The sequence below is a fragment of the Eriocheir sinensis genome, chromosome 61 (genome assembly GCF_024679095.1).
Source record: "Eriocheir sinensis breed Jianghai 21 chromosome 61, ASM2467909v1, whole genome shotgun sequence".
In the NCBI taxonomy this organism is placed as follows: domain Eukaryota; kingdom Metazoa; phylum Arthropoda; class Malacostraca; order Decapoda; family Varunidae; genus Eriocheir; species Eriocheir sinensis.
In genome coordinates, this window is record NC_066569.1 from 2,080,087 (window position 1) to 2,092,407 (window position 12,321).

Below are 12,321 nucleotides of genomic sequence, written 5' to 3' on the forward strand. Positions count from 1 at the left end.
CATCTTTGTTACTCTTCGTTGGACCCGTTCCAACTTTTCTATGTCTTTTCTGTAGTAGGGAGACCAAAACTGTACACAGTACTCTAAGCGGGGTCGAACCAATGAATTATACAGTTTTAATTATGAGTATGAGGATGGTGCAACGTTTTCGGGATTCGTGAGTAAAGAATCAGCTATTTATAAGAGAATATTGATTATGGAAAGGAAACTGAATAAATGGATCGGGGTAGTGAAAAGCAGGGATGAAGAGGAGATACAGACCAGAAAACAACAAAGGGACCTCAGGTGTAGAGTTCAAAATTTGGAAGAAACTGAAAAGAGACTGATTCAGGAAAATGAGGAGCTGAAGAAGAAATTAGCAAAATATGAAAAGTCGATGAAGGAAGGACTGGGAGTGGTGAGAAAAGAAAATGGAAATCTGAAGGAAATAATGACCAAGAAGGAACACAGAGTTAAAGAGGAAATGTTGGGGAAATAAAAACTTGGAAGGTGGAAAATGAAAAAGCAAATGTAGACCTTAAAGAAGTGATCAAACAACAATTGAAAGAAGACAAGGATAACGTAGAGAAGGAGGTGGTTAAGGCTTTGAAGAAAAATGAAGAACTAGTAAGAGAGGAGGCAGACAAGAAGAGTGTAGTGATATTTGGCATGAAGGAACAGAATACAACATACAAATCAAGAAGGGAAAAGGAAGAACTGAAATCTGTAAAAGACCTACTTAACCCGAGAATGTTGGCAGACCCTTTTCAGGCCTTTCACGAGTCGTGGCTGTGTGCAGTGGACCCTAAAAGGGCTCTCCATAAAACACCTAATTCAAGCTAATTGTAGGCGGTGGTGGCATGCGCAACCCACCATGAATGCCCGAGGTCATTGTGGTGGGTGAATGTTCTTGAGGTGGGTTCTTTGTCATAGGTGGTGCTGTAAGGTCATGGCAGACTCAATTAGCTATCCACACAGTAATCACTTGTCAAATTCTCTAAAGTAGACAACAAGCGACTCTCGGCTAGATATCACGCATCACAAGACTGTTTATTTGGTAACAAACACCACCCAAAAAGAATGGAGTTTGAGTAAAAGCAAATATTTTTAACAGCTTTATGGTTATGAGAGGAGTACTCTGATGTATGCTCCTTGCTTTTTTCTTAGTCTCAAAATGCAGTGTAATTTGGTCGTTTCTCAGCCACTTCTCGGCTTTCCCATAGCCGAAGCCCACGGGTTAAGAACTTACATGATGAAGAACGGCAAAACATTGAGGAGGAGGTGGAGGAAATTTAAAGGATGGGCCCCTATATGGAAGGGAAAACAAGACCAATCAAATTAAAATTAGTTCGCAGAAGGTAGCAGAAAAAATATTGTATAGAACAACAAAGTTGAGGGAAACAGAAGGATGTAAGGAAATATATATAAAGAAAAATTGAAATGAAGAAGAAAGGAAGAAATGGAATGAACTACTAACAGAGGCAAAAGAAAGGAATGATGAAAGATCTGGAGAGGAAAAAAAAAAGAGGTATTTTTTTGGAGAGTTCTGGGAGATCATGTCAGAAAGTGGTACAGAAGGGAGAAGATGAAAGAGAGCAAAAGTTAGACAAGACTGACACAATTAAGGGACTGAATGTGATGTATACAAATGTAGACGGACTAATATCTAGTAAGCTGGAACTGCAAGACTACCTACAAGAGAAGGAGCCAATGATTGTATGTCTAACAGAAACTAAACTTAATGAAGTCATCCAAATAGTGTTTGATAAAAAATACAATGTATGGAGGAAAGATAGAGTGGGCAAAGGTGGTGGAGTGATGACAATGACAAAGAAGGAGTTATTAGTAAAATCATAAGTATATGGAGAAGGAAAAGCAGAAATAGTGAGTGTAAACTTGGAGAACAAAACAGAGAAAGGATGACCATCACAACAGCGTATGTACCACCCAGAACATGGAGTAAAGAAGAACATGAAATCATGATTGAAGATACCATTCAGAGTTTAAGTAGAATACTCAAGGCAAACAAAAGAGTACTATTAGTTGGTGATTTTAACCCTTTCCTTGCGCGTGGTGCGGACGCAACTATCCCCTCAGGAGCAGTCGGGGAGCCCAATGGGGGGTCTCTTTTAACCTCTGTATCTCAAAAACTCTTCATCACAGCTAAAAACCAAAAACACCATTGGAAAGAGGAAGTCCAGATCTATAGTAGTCGGTTATGTATGCCTCTCTTGCGAATGTACATGCACGTTCAGGGAGTGTTGAATGTTAACACTTACGTCGGTGCGTGCAGGATGGTCAGCCATATTGAGGGAACTGTGGACATCTTTTCTTCAGATTCTGGCAAGGTTGTATTGCCAACTGCAATATTTACAACTATTTGGTCAAAGAATCAGTCAGGTGATAGGTGAAACTATGCAAAAATGCCGCTATATTGGGCAAGAACATCCACCAGTTACTCGTCCGTAGATTTGCCGCGCTGGGCTGATATGATTTTCCACCAAATTTTGTGAAGAACCCACTCAATTGGCAATCCTGTGTTGTGAGAATTAGTGTTGGAACACTTTCATTCGTGGGAGATTTGAGTGCGGGTGGAGGTCGCAGCGAGCGTTTAGCACCACCAGCAAATATGCCTAACGCTCGCTGTGAGCGTTTAGCAATGAAAGGGTTAATTGTAAAAAGGTAGATTGGGAGATGTTTGAAAGCGATGGTGGAGATATGGCATGGAGGGAATGATTGTTAAGATTGATGATGGAAAACTTGATGATGCAAAGGGTGAAGGAAAACACAAGATATAGAAGTGACGACGAACCGGCGAGACTGGACCTGGTGTTAACAAGAGGAATACATTTAATGGATAAATTAAGGTACGGATGCCCTCTGGGAAAGAGTGACCACATGATCATAGAGACAGAACGGAGGAGGAGGGAAGTGAAGAGGATGAATCATATAAAAGATACAGGTTAAACGATAGAAAGGCAGACGTGGAAAATCTTAGGAACTATTATGGAGAGCTGGACTGGGATGAGCTAATGGGAACAAGTGAAGTGCAAGAAAAGTATGATATTTTCATGGAGGCATATAAAACAGGGGTTAAGAAGTTGTACCAGAATACAACCCTAAAGAAAAGGGAAAAAAGGACTGGTTTAATGCAAGGTGTGCTAAGGCAGAAGAAAAAAAAGACAAGGCATGGAAAAGATTAAAGAGAAATAAAAACCAAAGGAATAAAGAAGATTTTAAGGAAGCAAGAAATGAATACATGAAAATAAGGAAGGAAGAAGAAAAGGGACATGAAAAGGATATTGTGGAAAAGTGCAAGAAACAACCTAAACTATTTTATAGATTCATAAATGGAAAGATTAAACCACGAGAAGCAATTGAAAGACTGAGCGACAGGAATGTGATTATCGATGATCCTAAAGACATGGCGGAGTTACTAAACAAAAAGTTCCAGCAAGTTTTTACTAAAGAATCAATATTTAATGAGCCACAAGAAAACAAGATAAATGTTCATATGGAAGAAGTTACAGTAAATAAAGAGGACAGATATGACTTGTTGGTGGAGCTGGAAGAGAGGAAAGCTGTAGGACCAGATGGAGTCTCAGGGTATATATTGAAAGAATGCAGAAATGAGCTGGTTAGACCGATCTATGACATCATTAAATGCTCACTAACAACTGGTACAGTGCCTAAGGAGTGGCGGAGGGCCGAAGTGGTCCCCATATACAAAAGTGGGAGGAAGGAAGAACCCCTGAACCACAGACCCGTATCATTGACCAGTGTAGTATGTAAAATATGTGAGAAAGTGATAAAGAAACAATGGACAAGATTTCTAGAGGAGCAAAATTTAATCACAAGTAAACAGTATGGATTTGGAAAAGGGCGCTCATGTGTGACAAACTTACCGAGCTTCTACTCAAGAGTGACAGATAAAATACAGGAAAGGGACGGATGGGTTGATTGCGTCTACCTTGACCTGAAGAAAGCATTTGACAAAGTTCCACATACAAGACTGCTGTGGAAACTGGAAAATAAAGGAGGATTGACAGGGAAAACGAAGAACTGGATGGAAAGCTTCCTAAGGGGAAGAGAGATGAGAACAGTGGTTAAGGACATAAAATTGGAATGGAGAACTGTAGAGAGTGGAGTGCCCCAGGGATTGGTATTGGCACCAATACTTTTCCTAGTATATATTAATGACATGCCAGAGGGAGTAAATAGTTATATGAGCCTGTCTGCAGATGATGCAAAGCTGCTAAGACATATAAGAAACAGTAAAGACTGCAAAATTCTGCAAGAAGACCTAAACAAGATTTGGAAGTGGAGTATGGAATGGGAGATGAAATTCAATGTGAAGAAATGTCATGTTATGGAAATGGGAAAAAGTGAAGGAAGACCAAAATGGACATATACAATGGGAGATGGTGAAACATTAAAGAAAGTACACAAAGAGAGAGATCTGGGAGTAATAATGCAAGATAACAAACAGCCAGAGTCATATAAACTGGATATTTGGTGATACATATAACATGGTGAGAAATATAGGAATAGCATTCCACTACATGGATAAGGATATGATGAAAAAATTGATTACCACTATGATCAGACCAAAATTGGATATGTGGAGGCAGTGTGGTCTCCCCATGAGAAGAAACACATAAAGAAACTAGAAAGAATACAAAGGATGGCAACAAAAATGGTTCCAGAGCTGGAGGGATTAACATATGAGGAGACTATAAAGGAAATTGACTTACCAAAACAAAGAGAAAGGGGAGACCTAATACAAATCAATAAATTATTGAGCAAAATGGAAGTAGCTAATGAGGAGTTACTACAAAAAGAAGAAATTACCACCAGGAACACAAGAGGACATCGTAAAAATTGAGGAAGGAAGATGCTTGAGAGACAAAGAAATATAGCTTCCATAAAGATATATAGAGGTTTGGAACAGACTAAGTGAGGATGTAGTATTGGCGAGGTGTGCAAAGCTTTAAGGAAAAGTTGGATAAACGTAGATACGGAGACGGGACCACACGAGCGTAAAGCCCAGGCCCTGTAAAACCACAACTAGGTAAATACAACTAGGTAAATACAACTAGGTAAATACAACTAGGTAAAGACACACTTTTTACTTCAGTTGTATATCCTTCTTTGTCTTTCTTCTTCCTGTTTGGTTTGATAGTGACATCATCACATAAACTGATGGTGTCCTCTGCTAAGATCTGTGAGATGGCTTTTTGCTCAGTACAGTGTGACACATTGTTTTTTTTCTCACCATTTCCCTCACTATCTAAAACTAAACAAAATATAATATTTACAGATATGTAGATGATAACAACACTTTGATGAAAGATTAATAGCCTACTAAACATATAAACTTGAATTAGTGCCTCTACGTCTTGTATTTTCATGTACACGAGCACTAAAATAATAACTTTTTCTGTATGGAGTGTTATGAATAAAATTCACATGGCTGGAATCTGTGGGTCCGAGCAGACCCACACTACCTCCTACCTTGTGTCAGGAGCATGCACAGTGAAGACGGCATATCCCTTCATCAAGCTCTGAGTGTCAAATGGCTTCAACCAGAACCACAACTCGCATACGGCTATCACTTTGGAAAAAGAGCTCGAATGTCAAAGAGTAGAGACAGTGTGGGTCTGCCCGGACCCAGCAAGACAGTTCCAGGGTTAATCAACACTCCTCCTATTGTTCCCTGGGATGTGCAGGTGTGTGTAGGAGGGGAAAGGTGAGAAGGGGGGGAGGTGACAGGCTAGGAGCAAACTTCAAGGGAATGGCTGAGGAAGTGGAAATCTCCCTCCTGCCCAGCCAAAAGTGTAGAGACATCGGCCGTAACTGTACACTCTTTTGCTTGCCGCTAAAATTCGCCAGCATATAGCAACAATCAACATCATTACCTTCCTTCATTTTTTACCATTTTCATTAAATTGAATTGTCATCTAAATAGTCAAATATATCCCTCAATCAACCTCAAAATGACCTTAAAGGTGCTCAATTAAAAAAACTTCCCCCAGCTGCATGCTCGCTGTGTTTGCCGCCCTCCCCCTCCCCACTCATGAACCTATGATGCCCTCTAGCCACCACCCCCAAAAACATCTGCCAGAATTACGAGCCTGTATGAGGTGCGCCATGAGCATTCCACGGCACCCTTCCACATGTTGTTGCATTTATTCTGCATTTTCATCGCTTATTTCTGTTTTGTGTTGTTTGACTGACTGGAGTGCTGGCATGGCTGTGGAATTTGATAGTTCCTTCATTCCTCACCTCCAGCTCGAGTGCTATGGGTTCAACTCTCTCTCTCTCTCTCTCTCTCTCTCTCTCTCTCTCTCTCTCTCTCTCTCTCTCTCTCTCTCGATTTACTTCTCTTTCTATTTCTTATCTACTGATTAGTCTTCAATAATACATATTTCTTTTCCTTTTCATCTCCATCTAGATATGTCTATGGAGAGAGAGAGAGAGAGAGAGAGAGAGAGAGAGAGAGAGAGAGAGAGAGAGAGAGAGAGAGAGGGGGGGGGGGGTCAAGTGAGCCAGACACACAATCAATTAATCAATGGGGGCATACGCTGGGGGGCACGTCACCACGCCCACCCCAGACACACAAGATTGACAAAAATTATTCTCTTGATTGTGAACACACAAACATAATATGCACACAGACGCACTATTATGTGAGGTGGCCAAGGTCGCTGCCGCTGCTACAATGAAGTAAATATCAGACCTATGGAATGGGAATATGCGGCAGGGATTCTAACCCAGGCACACAGATTCCTAGCTGGCCACGCTGACCACTGGGGCACGCTATACTACACTCAACCCTCAATTTGCCGGACCTCCATTTGCCGGATTTCGGATGTGCCGGACAAGAGTCCGTGGGGTAAAAAACAAAAAAAAAAAAAGTCCGGGACAAGTCGATTTCAAACTACCGCGCCAGACAAAGTTCGCAAATCGGGCACTAGATGGCAGCGCGGGCGGACACATGACTCGAGTATGGAAGTCGTGTCTGATTCTGAGTAGACGAAACTACTGAAGCCGCCACTAGACCACACGGGATCAGATATCTACCATCAATATATCTACAGTAAGGTAAATGCTAATAAAAAAAACAGTACAGTACCTGTATATAGTATATGTATGTTGTATATGTGCATGTTGTAGAAGGTAATATATTATATTACAGGACAGTATAGGACAGCTATGTGTAGTCCGGGGTGGGTTGTGTTTCGGACATATATAGGTAGACCCCGGACATTTTCCATTGCCGGACATTTGCCATTCCCGGACAAGCCTTCCCCCCTTTTAGTCCGGCAAATCGAGGGTTGAGTGTACTACTAGGCAAAGCCAAAGAAATGATCAGGCAGGGTGTCAGCCAGGAAGCACAGTTTGCAGGGACAATAGTAAAAACCTTACCAGGATCATAAGCAATCCGGGTATTTAGAACAGAGGGCACAGGAAGGTATGTTTAAGAAGTTTAATATTAGGCATAACAAAGTCAGAGGGGGACAAATGGGATGCATGTGCCTAAATCATCCAGCAGTGAATTTTCAACAAAAGTCAGAGTGAAGAGTTCAGTCCTCAAAGCAGAGGTGAGGGCTGCAGTGCCACCACAAGTGAAAGAGGTTGGAAATGTATTTAGCTAGGTGCCAGAAGCCTTGGCAAAAATGATCTAGTAAGGTTTTGACATTTTCTACTAAGGAAAGAATTTTGGTGAGTCAAAAGTATAGGTATGACTTAATTCCAAGCAAAAATAGAAATTGCAGGAATTGGAAGGCTCCCTTGTCTTTTGTGAGCTGCCTCTGTCTTTACTTGCACAAGAACTGACTGAACCTGGGCTTTTGGCACTGGGTGTACAGGGAGAATGTGTAGTGTGCCTCCACCCATACTCTTTCCTGTCACTGATGCTTTGCTGGATCCAGAGACTGCAAAGGACCAGTGCAGGAAAAAAATATGGAAACAAGTTTGTGACGAGGGCTTTAGTTAATCACGTCTTAAGCGTACTCACCCTCAAGTTCAGCCGCCTCGTCACTGTCTGAGCCGCTGTCATCCTGGTCTGTGGCTGTCTCCTGCGGCAGCGCTGCGGTGGTCACATGCAGTGGTGCCGTGCTGCCTTCAGCTGTGTGGGGCTTGCTCTTGTGTTGGGCAGAGTCCTTGGCCCTAAAAGATTGTAGCTGTCATGAGTACTGGTATCTCCCTCTGCATTATTATATTAAATTATATTCCTAAACCCTTTTGATGCTAAATCCTCACAGCGAGGACTGGCGTAACTGGCCGGTGGTGCTAAATCCTCGCTGCGAGCGCCAGTCACACTCAAATTTCCCACGTATGAGTGTTCCAACATCATTTCTCACCCCACAGCATTGCCAATTCAGTGGGTTTTCCACTAAATTTGGTGGAAAATCATATCAGCCAAGAGCAGAAAAGTGCGGAAAATCTACGGACGAGTAACTGGTGGACGTTGTTGTCCAATATAGTGGCATTTTTACATAGCTTCACCCACCACCTGGCTGATTTTTTTTACCAAATACACTCGTCCTTCGATTCAACGGACCCTGATTTAACGGATTTCGGATTTAACAGACCACAAAATCTCAACGGACAAATACCCGGCAACGGCATTAGAAACGTCAAAACCCTAAAATAATAACTATCACACAAAGTGATATTTTTCATCAAAACTGCTTGCATCGCCTCCCTTAAGGAGGTCGAGGAGGGTTAAGCCCCCCTCCCCCCTCCCGTTAGGTAGGTTAGGTTAAGTTTATTTGGCTCGCGGTTTAGGGCGGCGGAAATACAAAGCGTGGGACGGGACATGGCGGCGGCGTGTGTGTTGCGAGAAATACCTCCTTGCAAAAACAAGTCACGCCGCTGTCCACCACGCATGCATACGGGGGGGATACACAGCAGGACAAACATTAATTTACCTGGTTTTGTTCAATTAGTGTGTCCACTTCCGAGTGTGAGCGATGAGTGAAATGAATAGACAGTATGCATGTTGAACCTCTCTCTGTGAGTTGTTTTGCGGCTGCGGCGGCGGGTCCAACAGCCGTACCAGGAAGCAGAAGAGGAAATAATTGGAAAATTTCTATTCTAAGACGTAAGACTGAAGGAGAAAAAAGAGATACAGGTAACTCTCAATTTACGCGAGTATTGTGTCCTTGAAGAGGTCGTGTAAATCAAAAACAATGTAATTCAAACAAGAGGTAGGTTTCTATCGAAAAATAAATATTCATTCAGTGGAGAGAGAGAGAGAGAGAGAGAGAGAGAGAGAGAGAGAGAGAGAGAGAGAGAGAGAGAGAATATCCATATCACCAAGATATCCACTCAGGCACTCAGTCTCAGCCTCACTCGTGTGAGGAAGAAATGAGGGACACCATGAGACTGGCTAGTATTGGTACCGGTTCCGTACCATATAGCTGGTACCGTTAGTACCAGTACTGGTACCGGTACCTGCCCACCCCTATTGTTGAGTAGCGTGGCAGCGTGGGTACTGTATTGTTTTTCAAGTGGCGCGCGGGAAGAACTGAGCTCAGCTGTGTGGCCACGGGAGCGACTGGCTATAGTCTGGCAAATCTCAAGTGGCGGCTCTGACGCAGACAGCCCGCTAGACACTGGTGCTATGTCTCCAACTGACCTCACGTACCGTGCCTCTCACACCCTTCTCTCTCTCTCTCCCCGTGTCTCTCTTTCTCTCTCACTCTAGTATAAAAACAAATATGGTTTTTATGATTGATTCTCTATCTGTGAGTGAATACAAAGAAATTTGTACAACACTTGGCAGCGTTGCCACCGCGGCGTTGTCAGCTCAAGTCAACCCAACACACTGCAGTTGCCAGTTGCTCTGCCTGCTTTAATTATCACATTTCTGCCATTTTTTGGTGTGTGTCTGCCATCTGCCATACAATATCAGCCATATGGCATAATTATGATAAAATATGGAGACTGTACCTGTATATGGAATGCCAGGACCGTCAAGCAAATTCTGATGCGAGTCATCCAAGTAAATGGTGAGGTTCCGCTGGGGATGGCCAGGGAGTGGGGAAGGAGTGGTCGCTAAGAACATTAAAATATTACACTCTGACCTTATTTCCACACCACCCAAGGGTAAAGAGTCTTGGTGTATTTTTTGAAGAGGTTTATTATTAATATTATTATTATTATGCATTGGCGTGCACCATACTCCCCAAATGAGAGTACACCCCCACTTTTCTTGCACACACACACACACACACACACAGAGAGAGAGAGAGAGACACACACACACACACACACACACAGAGAGAGAGAGAGAGAGAGAGAGAGAGAGAGAGAGAGAGAGAGAGAGAGAGAGAGAGAGAGAGAGAGAGAGAGAGAGAGAGAGAGAGAGAGAGAGAGCAGGGTCTAGCGGTCTGTCTACGTCAGAGCCGCCACTTAAGATTTGCCAGACTATAGTATTGATACCAGTACTGAGCAGTCTGGTACCAGTACTGTACCGTATAGCTGGTAACGTTAGTACTGGTACCTGCCCACCCCTATAGTGTTGAGCAGCGTGGCAGCGTGGGTACTGTATTGTTGTTCAAGTGGCGCGCGGGAAGAACTGAGCTCAGCTGTGTGGCCGCAGCGCCATGTGAGTCCAGTTGCGTGAGACATCTGGTGGCCACTCCATAAAATATTGCGTATAAGTGAAAAAACGTGTAAATTAAACATTTATTTGGATTTTGGACCCCGCGCTATTTCAAAAATGCGTAAACCAAACTTGCGTAAATCGAGAGTTACCTGTATGTACTACATCAGATGTGGAAGGCAAGAGAGAAAAGATTAGAAGAATTGCAAGACCAAGACGAATAGACAACAGGAGGTGCCGTTGTAAAGGCAATACCTCTGACACCATCACATCACAAGTCAGCCTTTAATGATTTGAGACAGAAACAATTATCACATTATTCATAACACACTGAAGACTGAAAAAAATGTTTCGTCCGCCCATGCAAGACTAGCACACTTGTAGAATTTTACCCATATGCGTATAGGTATATATGATCAAATTACCTAGGAAAATCTCTCGTGAACATGATAGCGTGATCAGAATGCAAACACAGTTATTTATAGCAACGTGTCACTCGCTGCAACCATCATGGTGCGCGCGATACGCTGCTTGATTATGTTAAAAAATGAGTGTCACGCGTGCTGTGATGGTTGCGGCGAGTGACATGTTGCTATAAATAACCCTGTGTTTTCAATATGTGGAGCTTTATCTGCATTCTGACAACACTATCGTGTTCACGAGATTTTCCTACGTAATGTAATAACATATTTCTGCAGTCAATGAACAACTGTTGAAAACAGCGAGCATAATTAAAACATGTAATAAACATTTTTTGACGCTTTAAGTGCTATGGCCGGGCATGGATTGAACCCCGTACTGCTTGAGCCGGGGAGAAGTGAAGACAAAATTCACACGTTAGCATCTCAGAAGTAGGGGTGTGATTTAGGAGGGAGGGAGGAAGTAATGAATGAAGAGGGGGAAACGCAGGTGTGTTCCCCTTGGGGGAGGATTAGCAGAGATAATTGTCTGCCTCTTTCTCTATTCCTTCCTTTCTTACTCTCTTCCTCTCTTTCTTTCCTTTCTTACTTGCTTTCTCTTTCTCATTTCATTCTTCCTCTCTCCTTCATTCTTGTTTCTTTCTTTCTCCTTCTCTTTTCTTCCTCTCTTTTTTCTTTCTCTTTACTTTCTTTGTTTCTCCTTTTTCTCTTTCTTTCATTTTTCTTCTTTCTTTCACCCTTCCATTCTTCTTTTATCTTTCAACCTTTTCTCTTTCATTTTTACTTTTTTTCCCTTTTTTTCTTCTATTTCTCCTTTATTTATTTATTTATTCATTTTTTTCTTTCTTCATCTTTCTTTTGTCTTTCTTTCTCTCTTTATTTTGCTTGCTTTCTTTCTTTCTCCCATTCTTCTTCTCTCTTTCTTTTTCTCTTTCTCCTTCCTTCTCTCTTTGTTTCTTTCTCTCTTTATTTCTTTCTTGATTTCTCTTTTTCTCTCTCCCCTTTCTTTCTCTTTCACTCTTCTCTCTTTCTTTATTTCCTTATTTCTTTCTTGCTTCCTCTCTTTCACTTTTTTTTTCTTTCTTCCTTTCGTTCTTCTTCACATACGCAGGATATTTTGAGGAAGGAGGGAGGAGAGGAGGATGGGGAAGGAGGAGGAGGGGAGATCATTATGGAAAGGTTAACTCTCTCTCTCTCTCTCTCTCTCTCTCTCTCTCTCTCTCTCTCTCTCTCTCTCTCTCTCTCTCTCTGTCTGTGTTTTTTTGTTTGTGTCTCTCTCTCTGTCTCTCTGTCTCTCTCTCTCTCTCT

General features: G+C 42.2%; 1 protein-coding gene across 1 annotated transcript in view; it reads right to left on the reverse strand.

Moving 5' to 3' along the window:
* Nucleotides 1-12,321, reverse strand: part of LOC126986094 (uncharacterized) — a 70,851-nt gene that overhangs the window by 25,283 nt on the left and 33,247 nt on the right. The window contains exon 3 of the mRNA XM_050841802.1: nt 8,000-8,151. Coding sequence (XP_050697759.1) covers nt 8,000-8,151 — 152 coding nt within the window. The remainder of the gene's footprint in view (nt 1-7,999; nt 8,152-12,321) is intronic.